General features: G+C 41.8%; 1 protein-coding gene across 2 annotated transcripts in view; it reads right to left on the bottom strand.

Moving 5' to 3' along the window:
• Window positions 1–2,884, bottom strand: part of MRPL48 (mitochondrial ribosomal protein L48) — a 49,353-nt gene extending 46,469 nt beyond the window's left edge. Inside the window, exon 1 of one of the 2 annotated variants that reach the window (XM_029209652.1) lies at window positions 2,765–2,884. In XM_029209652.1, coding sequence (XP_029065485.1) covers window positions 2,765–2,785 — 21 coding nt within the window. In that variant the 5' untranslated portion in view covers window positions 2,786–2,884. The remainder of the gene's footprint in view (window positions 1–2,764) is intronic. The other variant, XM_029209653.1, reaches the window with a different exon arrangement.
• Between the last annotated feature and the right edge of the window lie 11,650 nt (window positions 2,885–14,534).

The following is a 14,534-nucleotide window of genomic DNA, read 5'->3' on the forward strand; positions in this document are numbered from 1 at the left end:
ATGTTTTCTGAAGTCTGATGACTATCAGCATTAGTGTGTTAATTGGATCAACGCTGCTTTACTACTTCTGTTAACCTAAAGAGGTATGTGATCCCACCCAGTTTTATTCCAGTAAAGCTGAGCTTCTCACTCATCTAAAATTTGAGATGATTTCTTAGGGTCCCAGGCACTGAGCTAAGAGTTTGAAGTTCTAGTCCCAGCTCTACTGTGTACTTACCACATAATGTCAACATTTTTTCATTCATTTATTCATTCAATATTTATCAGGTCAAGTACACTGTAGGCTGCATATATACAGACATGAAGAAAATACAGTTGCCTACCCTCAATCTTTCTTTTTTCTTTAATTTTTTATTTTATTTTATTTTTATTTATTTATTTTTGGTTGCATTGGGTCTTCGTTGCTGCATGCAGGCTTTCTCTAGTTGCGGCAAGTGGGGGCTATTCTTTGTTGTGGTGCGTGGGTTTCTCATTGCGGTGGCTTCTCTTGTTGCAACGCATGGGCTCTAGGAGCACAGGCTTCAGTAGTTGTGGCATGTGGGCTCAGTAGTTGTGGCTCGCAGGCTCTAGAGCGCAGGCTCAGTAGTTGTGGCGCACGGGCTTAGCTGATCCACAGCATGTGGGATCTTCCTGGAGCAGGGCTCGAACCCGTGTCCCCTGGATTGGCAGGCGGATTCTAACTACTGGGCCACCAGGGAAGTCCCTACCTTCAATCTTGCTAATGAGGAAAGTAGATGTGAAAATTATTTATTACACTGAAATGAGATCAGTATAATGGGCTGCACAGGTCACAAAGAAGGGAAGGACTGACAACTGGGAAGGTCAAGGAAGGTTTTCATTCCTCATTTCACAGATGAGAGAAACCAAGATTATTATCAAATTAGGGAGATGCAAAATACTCAGCAGAGGAAAGGCAGTGGGGTTTTAGGAGGGGTAGAAAATCTAGGCTCCAGTTCAGCACTACCACAAAAGAGACTGTTGACCTATAAGCAAGGCATTCGTTCATTCAGGCATTTGGTAAAGCATTTGAGAAACTATTATCAGACACTGCACCAGTAGCTTCCACCTCCTTATCTCTTGTGTCTGCCAGGATTATCTCATATCATGAAGCTCAAATAAAATTATGGAAATGAAAGCAGTTTATTAACTATAGAATAATATCAATATTCCTATTTGTATAGTCCTTCACACTTAGAAAATACTCTTACATTATCTTCTATAATCTTTACAACAATTCCATATGATAGGCACCATTATCTGCATTTACAGATAAGAAACTGAAGCACAGCGAGGTCAAAAACCTGCCTAAGGTCACACAGCTAGCAAGAGATAGAACACAGGTCTGATGCAAATGCCATGTGTTTTCCTTATAAATGTAAAGCATTAACTAACACTTCCAGACAGGCTGAGACAAGGATGGTCACAGGACTGCATATGATTAGATGCCAAAAGATAATACCAGCTAAGAGTTCAAAAAATAAACAAGCACTTTGGCTGGAATGGTCTGAAAGCTTTTAAGGAAAAGATGAGGCCTGAGCTGGGCCTTGAACCATGGAGCATTTGGATAGGTGGTGAAAAAGGTGAGGGCATTCCAAGTGAGAAAGCTCCACAAGAACAAAGATTAGGAATTCAGCATTTGGTAAATAAAGAAGAGACTACCTGGCCAAAGCAATAGGGCAGAACGGAAGAGTGAAGTCAGTAACAAAGGAGTCTGGAAGGGAACAGTGGCATCAGACCCAGACGGCCCTATATGCCCTTGTATCTTTAGGTGATAGCCTATGACAGATTTCCATGGGCTCTTCAGGAGTACAGAATGGCCAAAAACAGTATTCCCTGAACAATGATCCCTCCCTTTCAGCATTCCTCAGAATCAAGGCTCTTAGAGCAGGAGCATGGAGCCACCAATCTGACCATCTTTAACAGTTAAATTTTAAAACTTTGATTTTTTTCTATTATCTTTTCACCAGATCTAGTTAAATTCTCACAATTTGGCTAAAGTGAACAACAGAGAGTTACTTCATTAAGGATGAAGTGAGGTTTGGGACCTTAAGGAAACAAACCTAGAGACATTCAGGGGCTGCCCCAAAGTTAGGACCAGTAGATCCATGAGCAGCAATGATCATGCTGTGTATCATGGAGTACAGTCTCCAAATTAATGCCTTGAATAAAATTTTAACATGAATTGCTAAAAAAAAAAAAGTCATTATTCTAAGCAGCATGGTACAACTGAAAAAGCACAGCTGAAATCTGTTAAGAGAACAAGGGAAAGTCAAGGAATGCTTTACGTGGTTCACACGGTTTTACTGCAGTCACGTAACTAAGATTTTGTAAGTAAAAATGTTTTTTTATTATTACCCTTCCCTTGTCACCAAGTAGCCTCACATCCCAATCTGTTCAGCGAGTCAAAACGGTATTCTTAGAAAAAAATCTGGAAGCTGATGACCTAAAGCAAAAATAAAATGACCTGCTCAAGGTCGTACATATTATTTGGATCTATTCCGCTGTGATTCCCATTGCGGGGCTCCGGCCAATGCGAGGCGAGGGTAGCGCGAAGTGGGGCGTGGCGCGCGGGTTAACGCCCCGGGAGCAGACGACTAAGCGCAACCCTTTGACAAGGCGCCGCACGTGCTTCTGGGAAGAGCCTTGTTCTCTCCCAAGTCTCTTACCCGGATGTCTGCAGCAGCGTAAAAGCCCCGCGGCCACCTCGCAGCTCAGCTCTCTTCACCACCTCCCCCGCGCCCAGCGTGCGTGGAACCTACGTTACCTTTCCCAGAGCTCCATTCATCCTTTGCTTCTGCGCGGCCTGTAACTGTGCCAGCTGAAGATCGGCCCAAGAAGCCGCGACCGCTGGGCGTCCGAAAACACTGACGGAACGGCCTCGATCCGGTCCGGTAACAATATCCGACCGAGACTCACTCAACTCCCGCAGCACCTTGGTTCCGGCAGCTTCTGAGAGTGTCTAGAAATCGCCCACTACAGCTCAAGTGTCACCATCACTGCGAATTCTCCGGGCAGAATTAATTGCCATCTCTGTGTTGCCCCAATACTTTACACACAATTCTGCTATTTCATCTGCCATACTATATATTAATTATTTGTTACTTTCTCTTTCCCGTGTTTGATTGCGAGTTCCTCAGGGACTGAAATTCTGCCTGATTAATTCATTCCAGCGTCTAGCACTGGACGTGGAGATCTGACTTCTAACCTCTATTTAAAAGCTGAGTGACCCTAAGTGAGCCTTTCTGACATTCAGTTGCCTCATAATAATTGATAATAACTATTTTTTATTGAGTGACCACTATGTACAGTGCATTATGCTCAGAGCATCACTTTACTCCCCATAACAAGCCTGTTAGTGAGATATTATCACTGGATTTTACATGTAAGTATATTGCAGGAGGTTAAGAGACTTGTCTAGGGCCAACCGACCGAGACAGAGCTGAGTTTCAAACTGTCTCATTTATACAAAGTGCTTTCCCTCTGACATACCCCTTCTCACATGAGATAATGTCACAGCACACATTCATTTACTTATTTTACACACATCAACCATTTACTTAGCATGACTTTGTGCCAATCCTTTGAACCTTGGGAAGACAGAGATGAATATTTACATGGTCCCTGCCCTTAAGTGGCTCATAGAGGATTGCATCGAACTAAAAGTTTTTCTGTGCAGCAAAGGAAACAATCAGCGAGTGAAGGGACAACCTATGGAATGGTAGAAAATGTTTGCAAATCATTCATCTGATAAGGAGTTAATATCTAAAATATATAAGGAACTCAACTTGATAGCAAGAAAACAACCTGATTTAAAATTTGGCAAAGGATCTAAACAGACATTTCTCAGAAGACATACAAATGGTCAATAGGTATATGAAGAGACGCTCAACATCACCAATCATCAGGGAAATGCAAATCATAACCACAAAATATCATCTCACACCTGTTAGAATGGCGATTATCAAAAAGACAGAAGATAACAAGTGCTGGTGAGGATGTGGAGAAAAGGGAATCCTTGCACACTGCTGGTGGGAATGTAAATTTATACAGCCACTATCAAAAACAGTATAAACAGTATATGTATAATGGAATATTACAACAGCATTTAAAAAGAAGGAAATCCTACCATTTGTGACAACATGGATGAACGTGGAGGACATGATGCTAAATGAAACAGGCACAGAAGGACAAATACTCCACGATCTCACCTATGTGGAACGTAAAATAGTCACTCATAGAAGCAGAGTACGGAATGGTGGTTACCAGGGGTTGGGGCAGTGGGGGTGAAGGGGAGAGATGAGGAGATGTTAGTCAAAGGTACAAATGTCCAGTTATGCAGGATAAATAAATCTAGAGATCTAATGTACTGCATGATTATAGTTAATAACACCATACTGAATACTGAAAATAGGCTAAGAGAGTAGATTTCAGGTGCTCTCATCACGCAAAAAGCTAACTATGTGAGGAAATGGTATATTAACTAGCTTGACTGTAGTAATCATTTCACTAGGTATATGTATATCAAATCATCATATTTTACACTTTAAATATATACAATTTTTAAGTGGCTCATAGAGATTAGTAAGGAGGCCAAGTTGTAAACAATTATAAAGCAATGAGGAATTCCAGTTACAGAGATATATATATAAACTCTGTATGAAGGGAGTGCGTGGTTACAAAGTCAACATCAAGTGAAATAACAAATATGCAGTTATTTTTATTGTTGCTGTTATTATTGCTGCTGCTACTGTTTTTGTTATTAGTTTTGTACTTAGCAAGGAAAAAGGTGTAAAAACTGGTAAATATGAATAGGTCTTCAGTAACAGGGAGTTTCCTTTGTTGTCAGAAACCCTGCCAAGGTACCTTGTCCTATTGCTTTATCAATCCTTCCTATGATGAAATTCCAAGGATCTACAAAGGGCTGTGTAGGTAAATCTACGTCCCCCAAAGGTAGCCCTTAACCCCTGTGGAGAAGAGTTGCTAAGAGACCACCTAAAGGGACAAATTCACAGTTAAATGATGGACTGAGCATAATGCATTGCACATAGCGGCCACTCAAATAAAAAATAGTTATTATCGGGCTTCCCTGGTGGCGCAGTGGTTGAGAGTCTGCCTGCCGATGCAGGGAACACGAGTTCGTGCCCCGGTCCGGGAAGATCCCACATGCCGCGGAGCGGCTAGGCCCGTGAGCCATAGCTGCTGAGCCTGCGCGTCCAGAGCCTGTGCTCCGCAACAGAGAGGCCACAACAGTGAGAGACCCGCATACCGCAAAAAAAAAAAAAAGTTATTATAAAACATTGGCTATATTCCATGTGCTGTACAATATATCCTTGAAGCTTATTTATTTTACACATAGTAGTTTGTACCTCTTAATCCCCTGCTTCTATTTTGTCTCTCCTCCCTTTCCTCTCCCCATAGTTTTTTCTCTATATCTGTGAGTCTGTTTCTGTTTTGTTATATTCATTAGTTTGTTTTATTTTTTGTATTCCACATATAAGTGATTACATACAGTATTTGTCTTTCTCTGTCTGACTTACTTCACTAAGCACAGTACCCTCCAGGTCCATCCATGTTGTTGCAAATGGCAAATTTTCATTATTTTGGGGACTTTCCTAGTGCAGGAAAGTTAAGAATCTGCCTGCCAATGCAGGGAACATGGGTTCGTGCCCCAGTCCGGGAAGATCCCACATGCCGCGGAGGGGCTGGGCCCGTGAGCCATGGCCGCTGAGCCTGCGCGTCCGGAGCCTGTGCTCCGCAACGGGAGAGGCCACAGCAGTGAGAGGCCCGCGTACTGCAAAAAAATAAAAAAATTTTTTAAAATAGTTATTATCAATTTTTATGAGGCAATTGAATGTTGGAAAATTCACTTAGGGTCAATCAGCTTTTACATCGAGGTTAGAAGTCGGATCTACACATCTTGTGCCAGATGCTGGAATGAATTAATCAGACAGGATGTCAGTCCTTGAGGAACTCACAATCAAACATGGGAAAGAGAAAGTAACAAATAATTAATACATAGTATGGCAGATGAAATAGCAGAATTGTGTGTAAAGTATTGGGGGCAGCACAGAGATGGCAATTCATTCTTCCTGGGGAAATAGCAGACAAGTCATAGCTCCACCACAGGTTATTGTCTGCATGGGTATCTAAAAGCTGTTGGGATTTTTAGAAGTGAATTTTTTTAAAAAATTAATTAATTTATTTATTTTTGGCTGCGTTGGGTCTTCATTGCTTGCTGTGCGCGGGCTTTCTCTAGTTGCGGCGAGCGGGGGCTACTCTTCGCTGCGGTGTGCAGACTTCTCATTGTGGCGGCTTCTCATTGCGGAGCATGGGCTCTAGGCGCACGGGCTTCAGTAGTTGTGGCACGTGGGCTCAGTAGTTGTGGCGCACGGGCTTTGTTGCTCCGCGGTATGTGGGGTCTTCCCGGACCAGGGATCAAACCAGTGTCCCCTGCATTGGCAGGCGGATTCTTAACCACTGTGCCACCAGGGAAGTCCCAGAAGTGAATTTTTAAATCGAAAAAACAAAACACTTCAAGTTCTTAGTGTGTCAGGTCAGATCTTTTCAGGTTATTCTCCCAATAACCCTGTGAAGCTGGGGATCATTATACTTATTTCATAGATGAGGAACAGAGGCACAAAGAAGTTACCTAGTTAACGTAAGGCACACTGTAAGCGATGAGCTGGCTAATTTCAACACCTGTGCTCCTTCGGCTCCATAGGACTGCAAATACAGGTTTCCAAAAGGGCAGGTTGGCTAAGCCAGAGAGTTTTTTCCTTGTCTAGTCCAGGTAAATGCTATCTGGTAAGATACAAATCCATCTTTGTGTTGTTCCTACACTCTGAGGAGGGAGGAAGCTGAAGGGAAGAGGTAAAAAGAAGGGGACAATTAGTTCTATGTATCGAAGTAAAAGGCTTCCCTTTTACACTAGAATACTTTAAAAGGTCAGAAATCAAGGACCCAAAAGGGAGGTGAAATCAGCATACATGGATGTAAAGATACCTTAGCAATATCTATTAATGTATTGGAATCTATATTTTTGTTGCCAAGCTTTGTTGATTATGTCATGAGTTATGAAGATATATGAGCTTACTGAACTTCCCAGAAGGACACTTTCATACAGATATCAGATATCCTTCCCTATCCATTATTTTGTAGCTTCTCTGACTTATTTTGTCTCCAGACTCTAAAAACTAAAACTCTCTTGGGGATACCAAGACGTACCTCAACACAGGCTACTTTCCAGGTACTAAGGCTCCTACCTTCTTGCTTCATTCTTCTATAGACTTGTCTTTGTATCTCCAGTATCTACTCCAGGGCCTGAACCATGGTAATATGCATCTGGTGAACTGATTGAAATCTTCCTCTTCTTCTAGCTCTTTTTTCTCCTACCTCTAACCCACCTCTACAATGGCATTTCTGTCTGCACTTTCACAAGTGGCATAGTAGAGACATAAGCAGACATAAGGATGGGAGAATATGTATTGAATCCAATCCTGCTTCAGCCATTTACTCACTATGTGGTTTTGAAAAAGAGGGAGTGATGAATGTCTGGGGAACTTCAAGTTTGGCTGAAATGTAGACATAGAGAAAAAATGGTGAGAGGAAGATCAGAGGAGACTAGAGAGGAAGAACAGAGTCACATCATTAAATCCTAGGCCAAAGGGTTGGGGGAGCTTTGACCAGTCAGGAGCCAGTCAAGAGTGGAATAGTGGAGGAGAGAATGGAGCTAGCGAGTCCAGCCAGAAGACTAAGGGAGGAATTTTTTAAACTGGATTCCCAGTTTATTATAAAAGGATATGATAAAGACTATAGATGAACACCCAGATGGAAGAGATGCATAGGGCAAAGTATGGGGAAAGGAGGAGGAGCTTCCATACTTTCTCTGAGCATACCACTCTCCCCAAATCTTCAGGTGCTCATCAACCTGCAAGCTCCCTAAGGGAGTAATATAAGAGAGAAGAAGGAAGGCCTAAATTAAGGCACTGATAGAGATGGAGAGGAATTAATATAAGTGATGTTAAGGAGGTATAATGACCAGGAACGGTGCCTGATTAGATGTGGGCAGTAAGGGACATTCTGAGTTATATCCTGGGATGAGTACTGAGTACCCGTCTACAAATAGGTGGCAGAGAAGCCAGTTTCCCATTCTCCCAGGCATATGATATGCTGCTTCCCCTCTCTTTATTTTCTAAAAGCCTCTTGGGCCATCAGCCTAGAGTAGGAAATAGATTGAGGCTCAACAAATCCCTTGTGACCTCCCCATTGGGAGAAATAGAAGAAAAGGGATGAAACATTTGAATGCCACCTGTAAGGGCTGCCTGAAGTAAATCCTTTAGGCCTAAATTCTGGATAGTTTTGCCTTCATGATGCGGGGATACTGGAGGGGAGGCAGCTAAGACAGTAGGGCTAAGGAAGAGGTAACCAAATAGTAAATTATGATCACTTCACTTTTAAAATGATTTGACAAATCCCTCTCTCCCTCTCCTCCAAGCCATTCTTGATGCTGCCATCAGAGTGATATTTCTAATCACAAATATAACAAATATGACCATGTCACTTCCCTGCCCAAGGACGTTTAATGCTCCCCACACACTACCTGTAGCAGTGCTGCCCAACAGAACTTTCTGCAAATATGTAAATGTTCTATTATCTGCTCTGTCCAGTATGGTAGCTACCAACCACCTATGGCAATTGAGTACTTGAAATGTGACTAGTGCAACCTAGAAATTGGATTTTAATTTAATTAAAATGTAAATAGCAACATATGGCTAGTGGCTCCCTAGAGTAGCCTATAGTATTAAGTCCAAACTCCTGGATACAACATACCAAGTCCTTCACTCTCTAGAACTTGTCTACCTATCTAGCCTCATTTGCCACCCTTTTCAACACAAACATTACTCCCCAGTCAACATAAATTCCTGTAATTCTGCAACCATGATATACTCTCTCACACCTCCCTGCCTTTGTACCTGCAATTTTCTCTGCTGAAGTGACCTTTCTTTACTCATCCACCTGGAAAACTCCTACTTCTCTTTAAAAGACACAAGTTGAATGTTACCTTTCCTATTTAGCCTCTTGCACGCATTTCACAGGAAGGTATGGTCCCTCCACTATACTTCTCTGGCCTATTTTTCATGTCCTCAACACAGCATATTGTAACTATTTGCTCACTTGTATATCTTTCCCACTAGATTGTGGGCATTATTTATTTATTTATTTATTTATTTATTTATTTATTTATTTATTTATTTGGCTGTGCTGGGTCTTAGTTGCGGCATGCAGGATCTTCATTGCTGAGTGTGGGATCTTCAGTTGCGGCGTGTGGGTTCTTAGTTGTGGCATGTGGAATCTAGTTCCCTGACCTGGTATCAAACCTGGGCCCCCTGTATTGGGAGCTCAGAATCTTAGCCACTGGACCACCAGGGAAGTCCCAATTGTGAGCATTTTTTAAAGAGTATTCTTTTTTATTCCACCTCAAAGATTAACACAGATAATCAAACCACCTACATGAACATTATGCAGTTTTATCAAAGGCAGGATGATAGGTATGTTTTCTCACTTTGTAGATGACAAAACTAAGGGAAGAAGATAGGTGGCTTGCCTAAGCTTAAACACCTTGTACATGACAAAAACTGGGTAATGACAATAGATTTTATTAGCTCTGGAAGTCCATTCTTATGGTCAACAACAGCAAAAAGCAAACTGGAGGCTCTGAGATCCTTCCATTGCCAATCCTAAATCTCAAACCAACACTTGGTGAATTGGCATTTACACAACACACATGAATTTGGGCCCCAAGCAACTTAACTGAGGAACTAACAATGAGGTCAGTCTTTTCCCAGATAAGAATGGAGGCTAAATGCACTGAGGCACCAACTTCTTCAGCTTTGTAAATTTCTCCTCCCCCTCAAGACAGATGTCTCCCAGTCTTTTTTTTTTTTTTTGCAGTACGCGGGCCTCTCACTGCTGTGGCCTCTCCGTTGCGGAGCACAGGCTCCGGACGCGCAGGCTCAGCGGCCATGGCTCACGGGCCCAGCCGCTCCGTGGCATGTGGGATCTTCCCGGACCGGGGCACGAACCCGTGTCCCCTGCATCAGCAGGCGGACTCTCAACCACTGTGCCACCAGGGAAGCCCATGTCTCCCAATCTTTGTCCACTTAATGTTATACTTAGTCCTGTGTAGCACATTCTTAAAGGAATATTCTTCATTTTTCTTTGTAACCCCAGCATTTGGCACAGTTTGTAGAACACAATGAGGTTCCTAAAATGGTAAAAGGAATAATGAATGAGTGAATATTTATAGGTTCCTAGATATAATTATGGATTTTAGATTTTTTTTCCAGATCTTGCACCACACACACACACACACAAAAGCATGGAGAAACTTTTGCCTTTCTGGCTTTATTTTTACAAGCCAGTTGTCTTTAAAAGCTTTTAAAAATATCTGTTCCAGCCCACAGCACAACCACATGTGAGAAAGCTTTAGGGAACAAGAGAGAATAAAGGGAGACCCTTTAAAAGAATATGTTTGATCTCAGGTTAAACTTCCTTTAAAGTAATAATTCTGTGGTACCTATTATAAAAAGTTTCCCAAGGGTGTCAAATAGCTCTAATTTTTGGCTTAAGTGAAAATATATGCATTAAGCTACCTCCAACTGAAAACTATTTTAGCTTCAAGTAGGACTCTTCTGCTTCTATTTTTTGGTATAGTTTTGGTACAAAGAAAATCATACTTGAACGGGAAAAAAAAAAAAAAAAGAAGGCCAGAGGCGGAAGAGAGCTGGCTACCTAAAAAAAGCCAGAAAGAAATGGTGCTGACTCCCCAGCCTGTACTTTACCAGGAATTTTCTGCTTGTGCAGGGCTGGGCCGAGTGAGTGGGGATTACCTAACTCTGGAAAGAGGGAGAAAGGATGATGGAAGAGGCTGCAAGAGGGAAGCTCAAGTGGTTAATGAGATCTTAGAAGCCCATAAGAAGAGAGGGAGAGGGTGCAAAGAACCTCTCAGCAAGCAAGCTACATGTTCAACTCAGTTGAGAATCTTTCTAGAAGCCCAGAACCTGTGTTCAGGTTGGTCCAGCCTGGGCTCCAGCACAGGGATACCTGCAGCACGAAGCTCCTCCAGCATAGGGATACTGGGGTACTTGGATACCTGAGAGGCCATCCTCTCCCACCTCCTCCCATCCCTTTCAGGTTGGCCTGCACTAGACCACCTTTTTAATGTACACCATTACTCAGCATATGAAAAACTCTTCTTATGGACTAGGAAGAATCCTTTGTGCTGCTGCTGCTCAAGCCCCAGATATCACATGTGTACTAAAAAACAGAAACAGAAAAGCCGTAATTTCACTCTAGCAACCTACTCATAGTTGCTAGTGTAATTTTCCTCCCTGGCAGCTTGGCATAGGAGACACAAGTGCAGATTTTACAAAAACATGATGTGGAGGCTGATTTTGAAATAAATTCCTCAGAAGATGGGAATACTTTCTTGACCTACTGAGATAGGAGCTTCTAACCTTCATCTCCAATTATCCTATCCTCCAATTATCTGACTTTATTTGAATGCCTCCTCCTCTTTACCTCCACATCTACTTCCCAAGATCCACTTTCACTGTCTCTCACCTGAACTATTGTGCTGGCTTCTAATTGATCTACAGCCTTCAGTCTCATCCCCACTCCAGTTTATTTCCAAAAGCTGCCTTCCTGAAGTATATATCGTGGAGATCATCTTTTAAAAAACAACATTAAAAAACAAACCAAAACCTTCAATAGCTACTTATAGCCTTCCAATTTAACAACATACTCCTTTCCTTGGAATTCATAACTCTCATAATCTATCTCCAATTTACCATTCCAACCACTCCTATTTATATACCCATTGCTTCTATTACACTGATAACTCCGTTCAACCTATTTTCCTATACCTCCCTTTTGGACTTTGCCACTTGTATTATAGTTCTTTACAGATGTGTTTGTCTGACCCCCAGATGATGCTCTTTGATTTTAGAATCCCTGTGTGATTCAGCATTGTGTTTCTCTCAGCATCTTTATTGCATGTACATATTGGAGGCACCAGAAAATATCTGTGGACAAACACTGGGCTTGCTGATGAATACTAACATCTTTGCCCCCAAGTTTCCTAATCAAAATATAAATAGTTCTCATGATATGCTACGCCTATTTGAGTCTCTGAGGACTGTTTCTTAAAAATGGGGGGGAGGGCATACTTACTGCAAAACATTTGGAGAAGATAGAAAATTATAAAAAAATAGGGCTTCCCTGGTGGCGCAGTGGTTAAGAATCCGCCTGCCAATGCAAGGGACATGGGTGCAAGCCCTGGTCGAGGAAGATCCCACATGCTGCGGAGCAACTAAGCCCGTGCGCCACAACTACAGAGCCTACACTCTAGAGCCCGCAAGCCACAGCTACTGGAGCCCACGCTCCTAGAGCCTGTGCTCCGCAGCAAGAGAAGCTGCTGCAATGAGAAGCCCACGCGCTGCAATGAAGAGTAGCCCCTGCTCGCCGCAACTAGAGAAAGTCCGCGCACAGCAACGAAGACCCAACGCAGCCAAAAATAAATATAAATAAAATAAATAAATTTATTTTAAAAAATAAACAAAATCAACACTACCCAAAGACAGCCAGTATGGTAACATTTCATTATATTTCTCTTTTATCCATGTATTTAAAAAATAATTTTAATATGGTCTGCATCCAAGGTAGTTTTGTTTCCAGTATATTATATCATAATCTATACCCTAGTTTACTAAAAAAACTCATTGCAAATATCATATTGTAGCTGAATAATATTCTATTACAAAAATGTATCATTGGATCCTAAATTGTCTACTTTTAATATTATAGATTATACTAAATTTTCATGTTAAAATTACTTCCTAATGATAGCTATCATGAGAAGCAGAATTACTTCCAGATAGATTCATTTTGAGGCTTTTGATATAGTTTGTCAAATTCCTATCACTTCGGGCTTCCCTGGTGGCGCAGTGGTTGAGAGTCCGCCTGCCGATGTAGAGGACACAGGTTCGTGCCCCGGTCTGGGAAGACCCCACATGCCGCGGAGCGGCTGGGCCCGTGAGGCATGGCTGCTGAGCCTACGCGTCTGGAGCTTCTGCTCTGCAACGGGAGAGGCCACAACAGTGGGAGGCCCGCGTACCACAAAAAAAAAAAAAAAAAAATTGCTATCACTTTATTTCTCTGTATTTCCTGTTTTACCACACCTCCAGAAACACTGAATATTAATATATTTGAAAACTTTCCAAATTTTGTTAAGTAAAAAATTTCATATCAAAAATCTTTTCAAATTTGATAGAGTATAAATTGCATAGTTTTCATTTTCTGTTGTTAGTATGATTGAACCTTTCCCGTGCTTTGTTATACAATTTTATTTCCTTTGTGAATTGCTGGTTACCCATTTATCCTTTGGAGTCTTAATACTTTTATTCCTGTCAATCTCAGCCTTTTATACATACTCTTATCATGTTTTAGGAAGCAGCTTATATTCAGGGAAAGAAAATCATGCTGGGGTTCAAGAAACCTGTTTTCAAGTCCCAGCACTACCATTATGTGACCCCGAGCAAGTCACTTCTCTCCAGACTTCAATATCCAAAACTGTACAATAAGGATGATACCCTAGAAGCTCTAAGATCAAGGGAAAGGCCAAGTAGATAGGGCCACCCTCCAAAACTCCTGCCTTCTTCTTTAATTAGAACAGCTCCCTTTTAATCCATTATATGTATATACAATTCTGAAGGCCCTCCATCTCTAATGGTCTTGGATTCCATTATTCTGCCATACATAGGCAGTTCGTTATTCTTTCCACTTTATAGATGAGGAAACTAAAACTCAATCCAAGTGAACAGATTATTCTTCAAGTCTGGCTAAGAGGACCTTCCAACTCTACTGTGGGCCCTAGCCCCTTCTCAAATCTAGAACCACCCTCTCTTCCTGAATTCCAACTCTTCCTGAGACTGGACTGATCAGCATTTCAGGGTCCTCCAGCAAGTGTATCCCTACCATGAAATGCTCAACAAATCTCCACCCTAAATCACTTGAGGTAACCCTGTTCCTTCCAAGCCAGAGAGGTAAATTCTTCTGAGTAAAACAGAAGTCACCCTTTGTTGATAATGCTGTCATGAAGTAAGAAGTGGTCAGTGACCTCATGAAGGACTCCCCTACATGCACAGTCATATAGGCCTAGGGGAGTTACTATGCCACTTGACCTTTGCCATATCTTCTCCCCCAATTTTTCTGGATTATGATTCTTCAAAAGTTTCAAAACTTTCTTTAAAAAATGTTTATGCCATCTAATAATAACAGCAACACAGTGTTTTCTTTTTCCTGAAACACCTTCACAGACATTTTCTCAAATATTCTTCACCACAATCTTATAGAGAAAGTAAAGAGGGACTTACATCCTCATCGCAAGATGAGGAAATTAAGACTCAGAGGATTGAAGTGACTTGCTCAACATCACACAGCTAGAAAGGGGACTCAGGTTTTAGCCTCCTAGCCCA

This window comes from Monodon monoceros, unplaced genomic scaffold (genome assembly GCF_005190385.1).
Source record: "Monodon monoceros isolate NGI ecotype Baffin Bay Population unplaced genomic scaffold, NGI_Narwhal_1 Super_Scaffold_7, whole genome shotgun sequence".
Taxonomy (NCBI): domain Eukaryota; kingdom Metazoa; phylum Chordata; class Mammalia; order Artiodactyla; family Monodontidae; genus Monodon; species Monodon monoceros.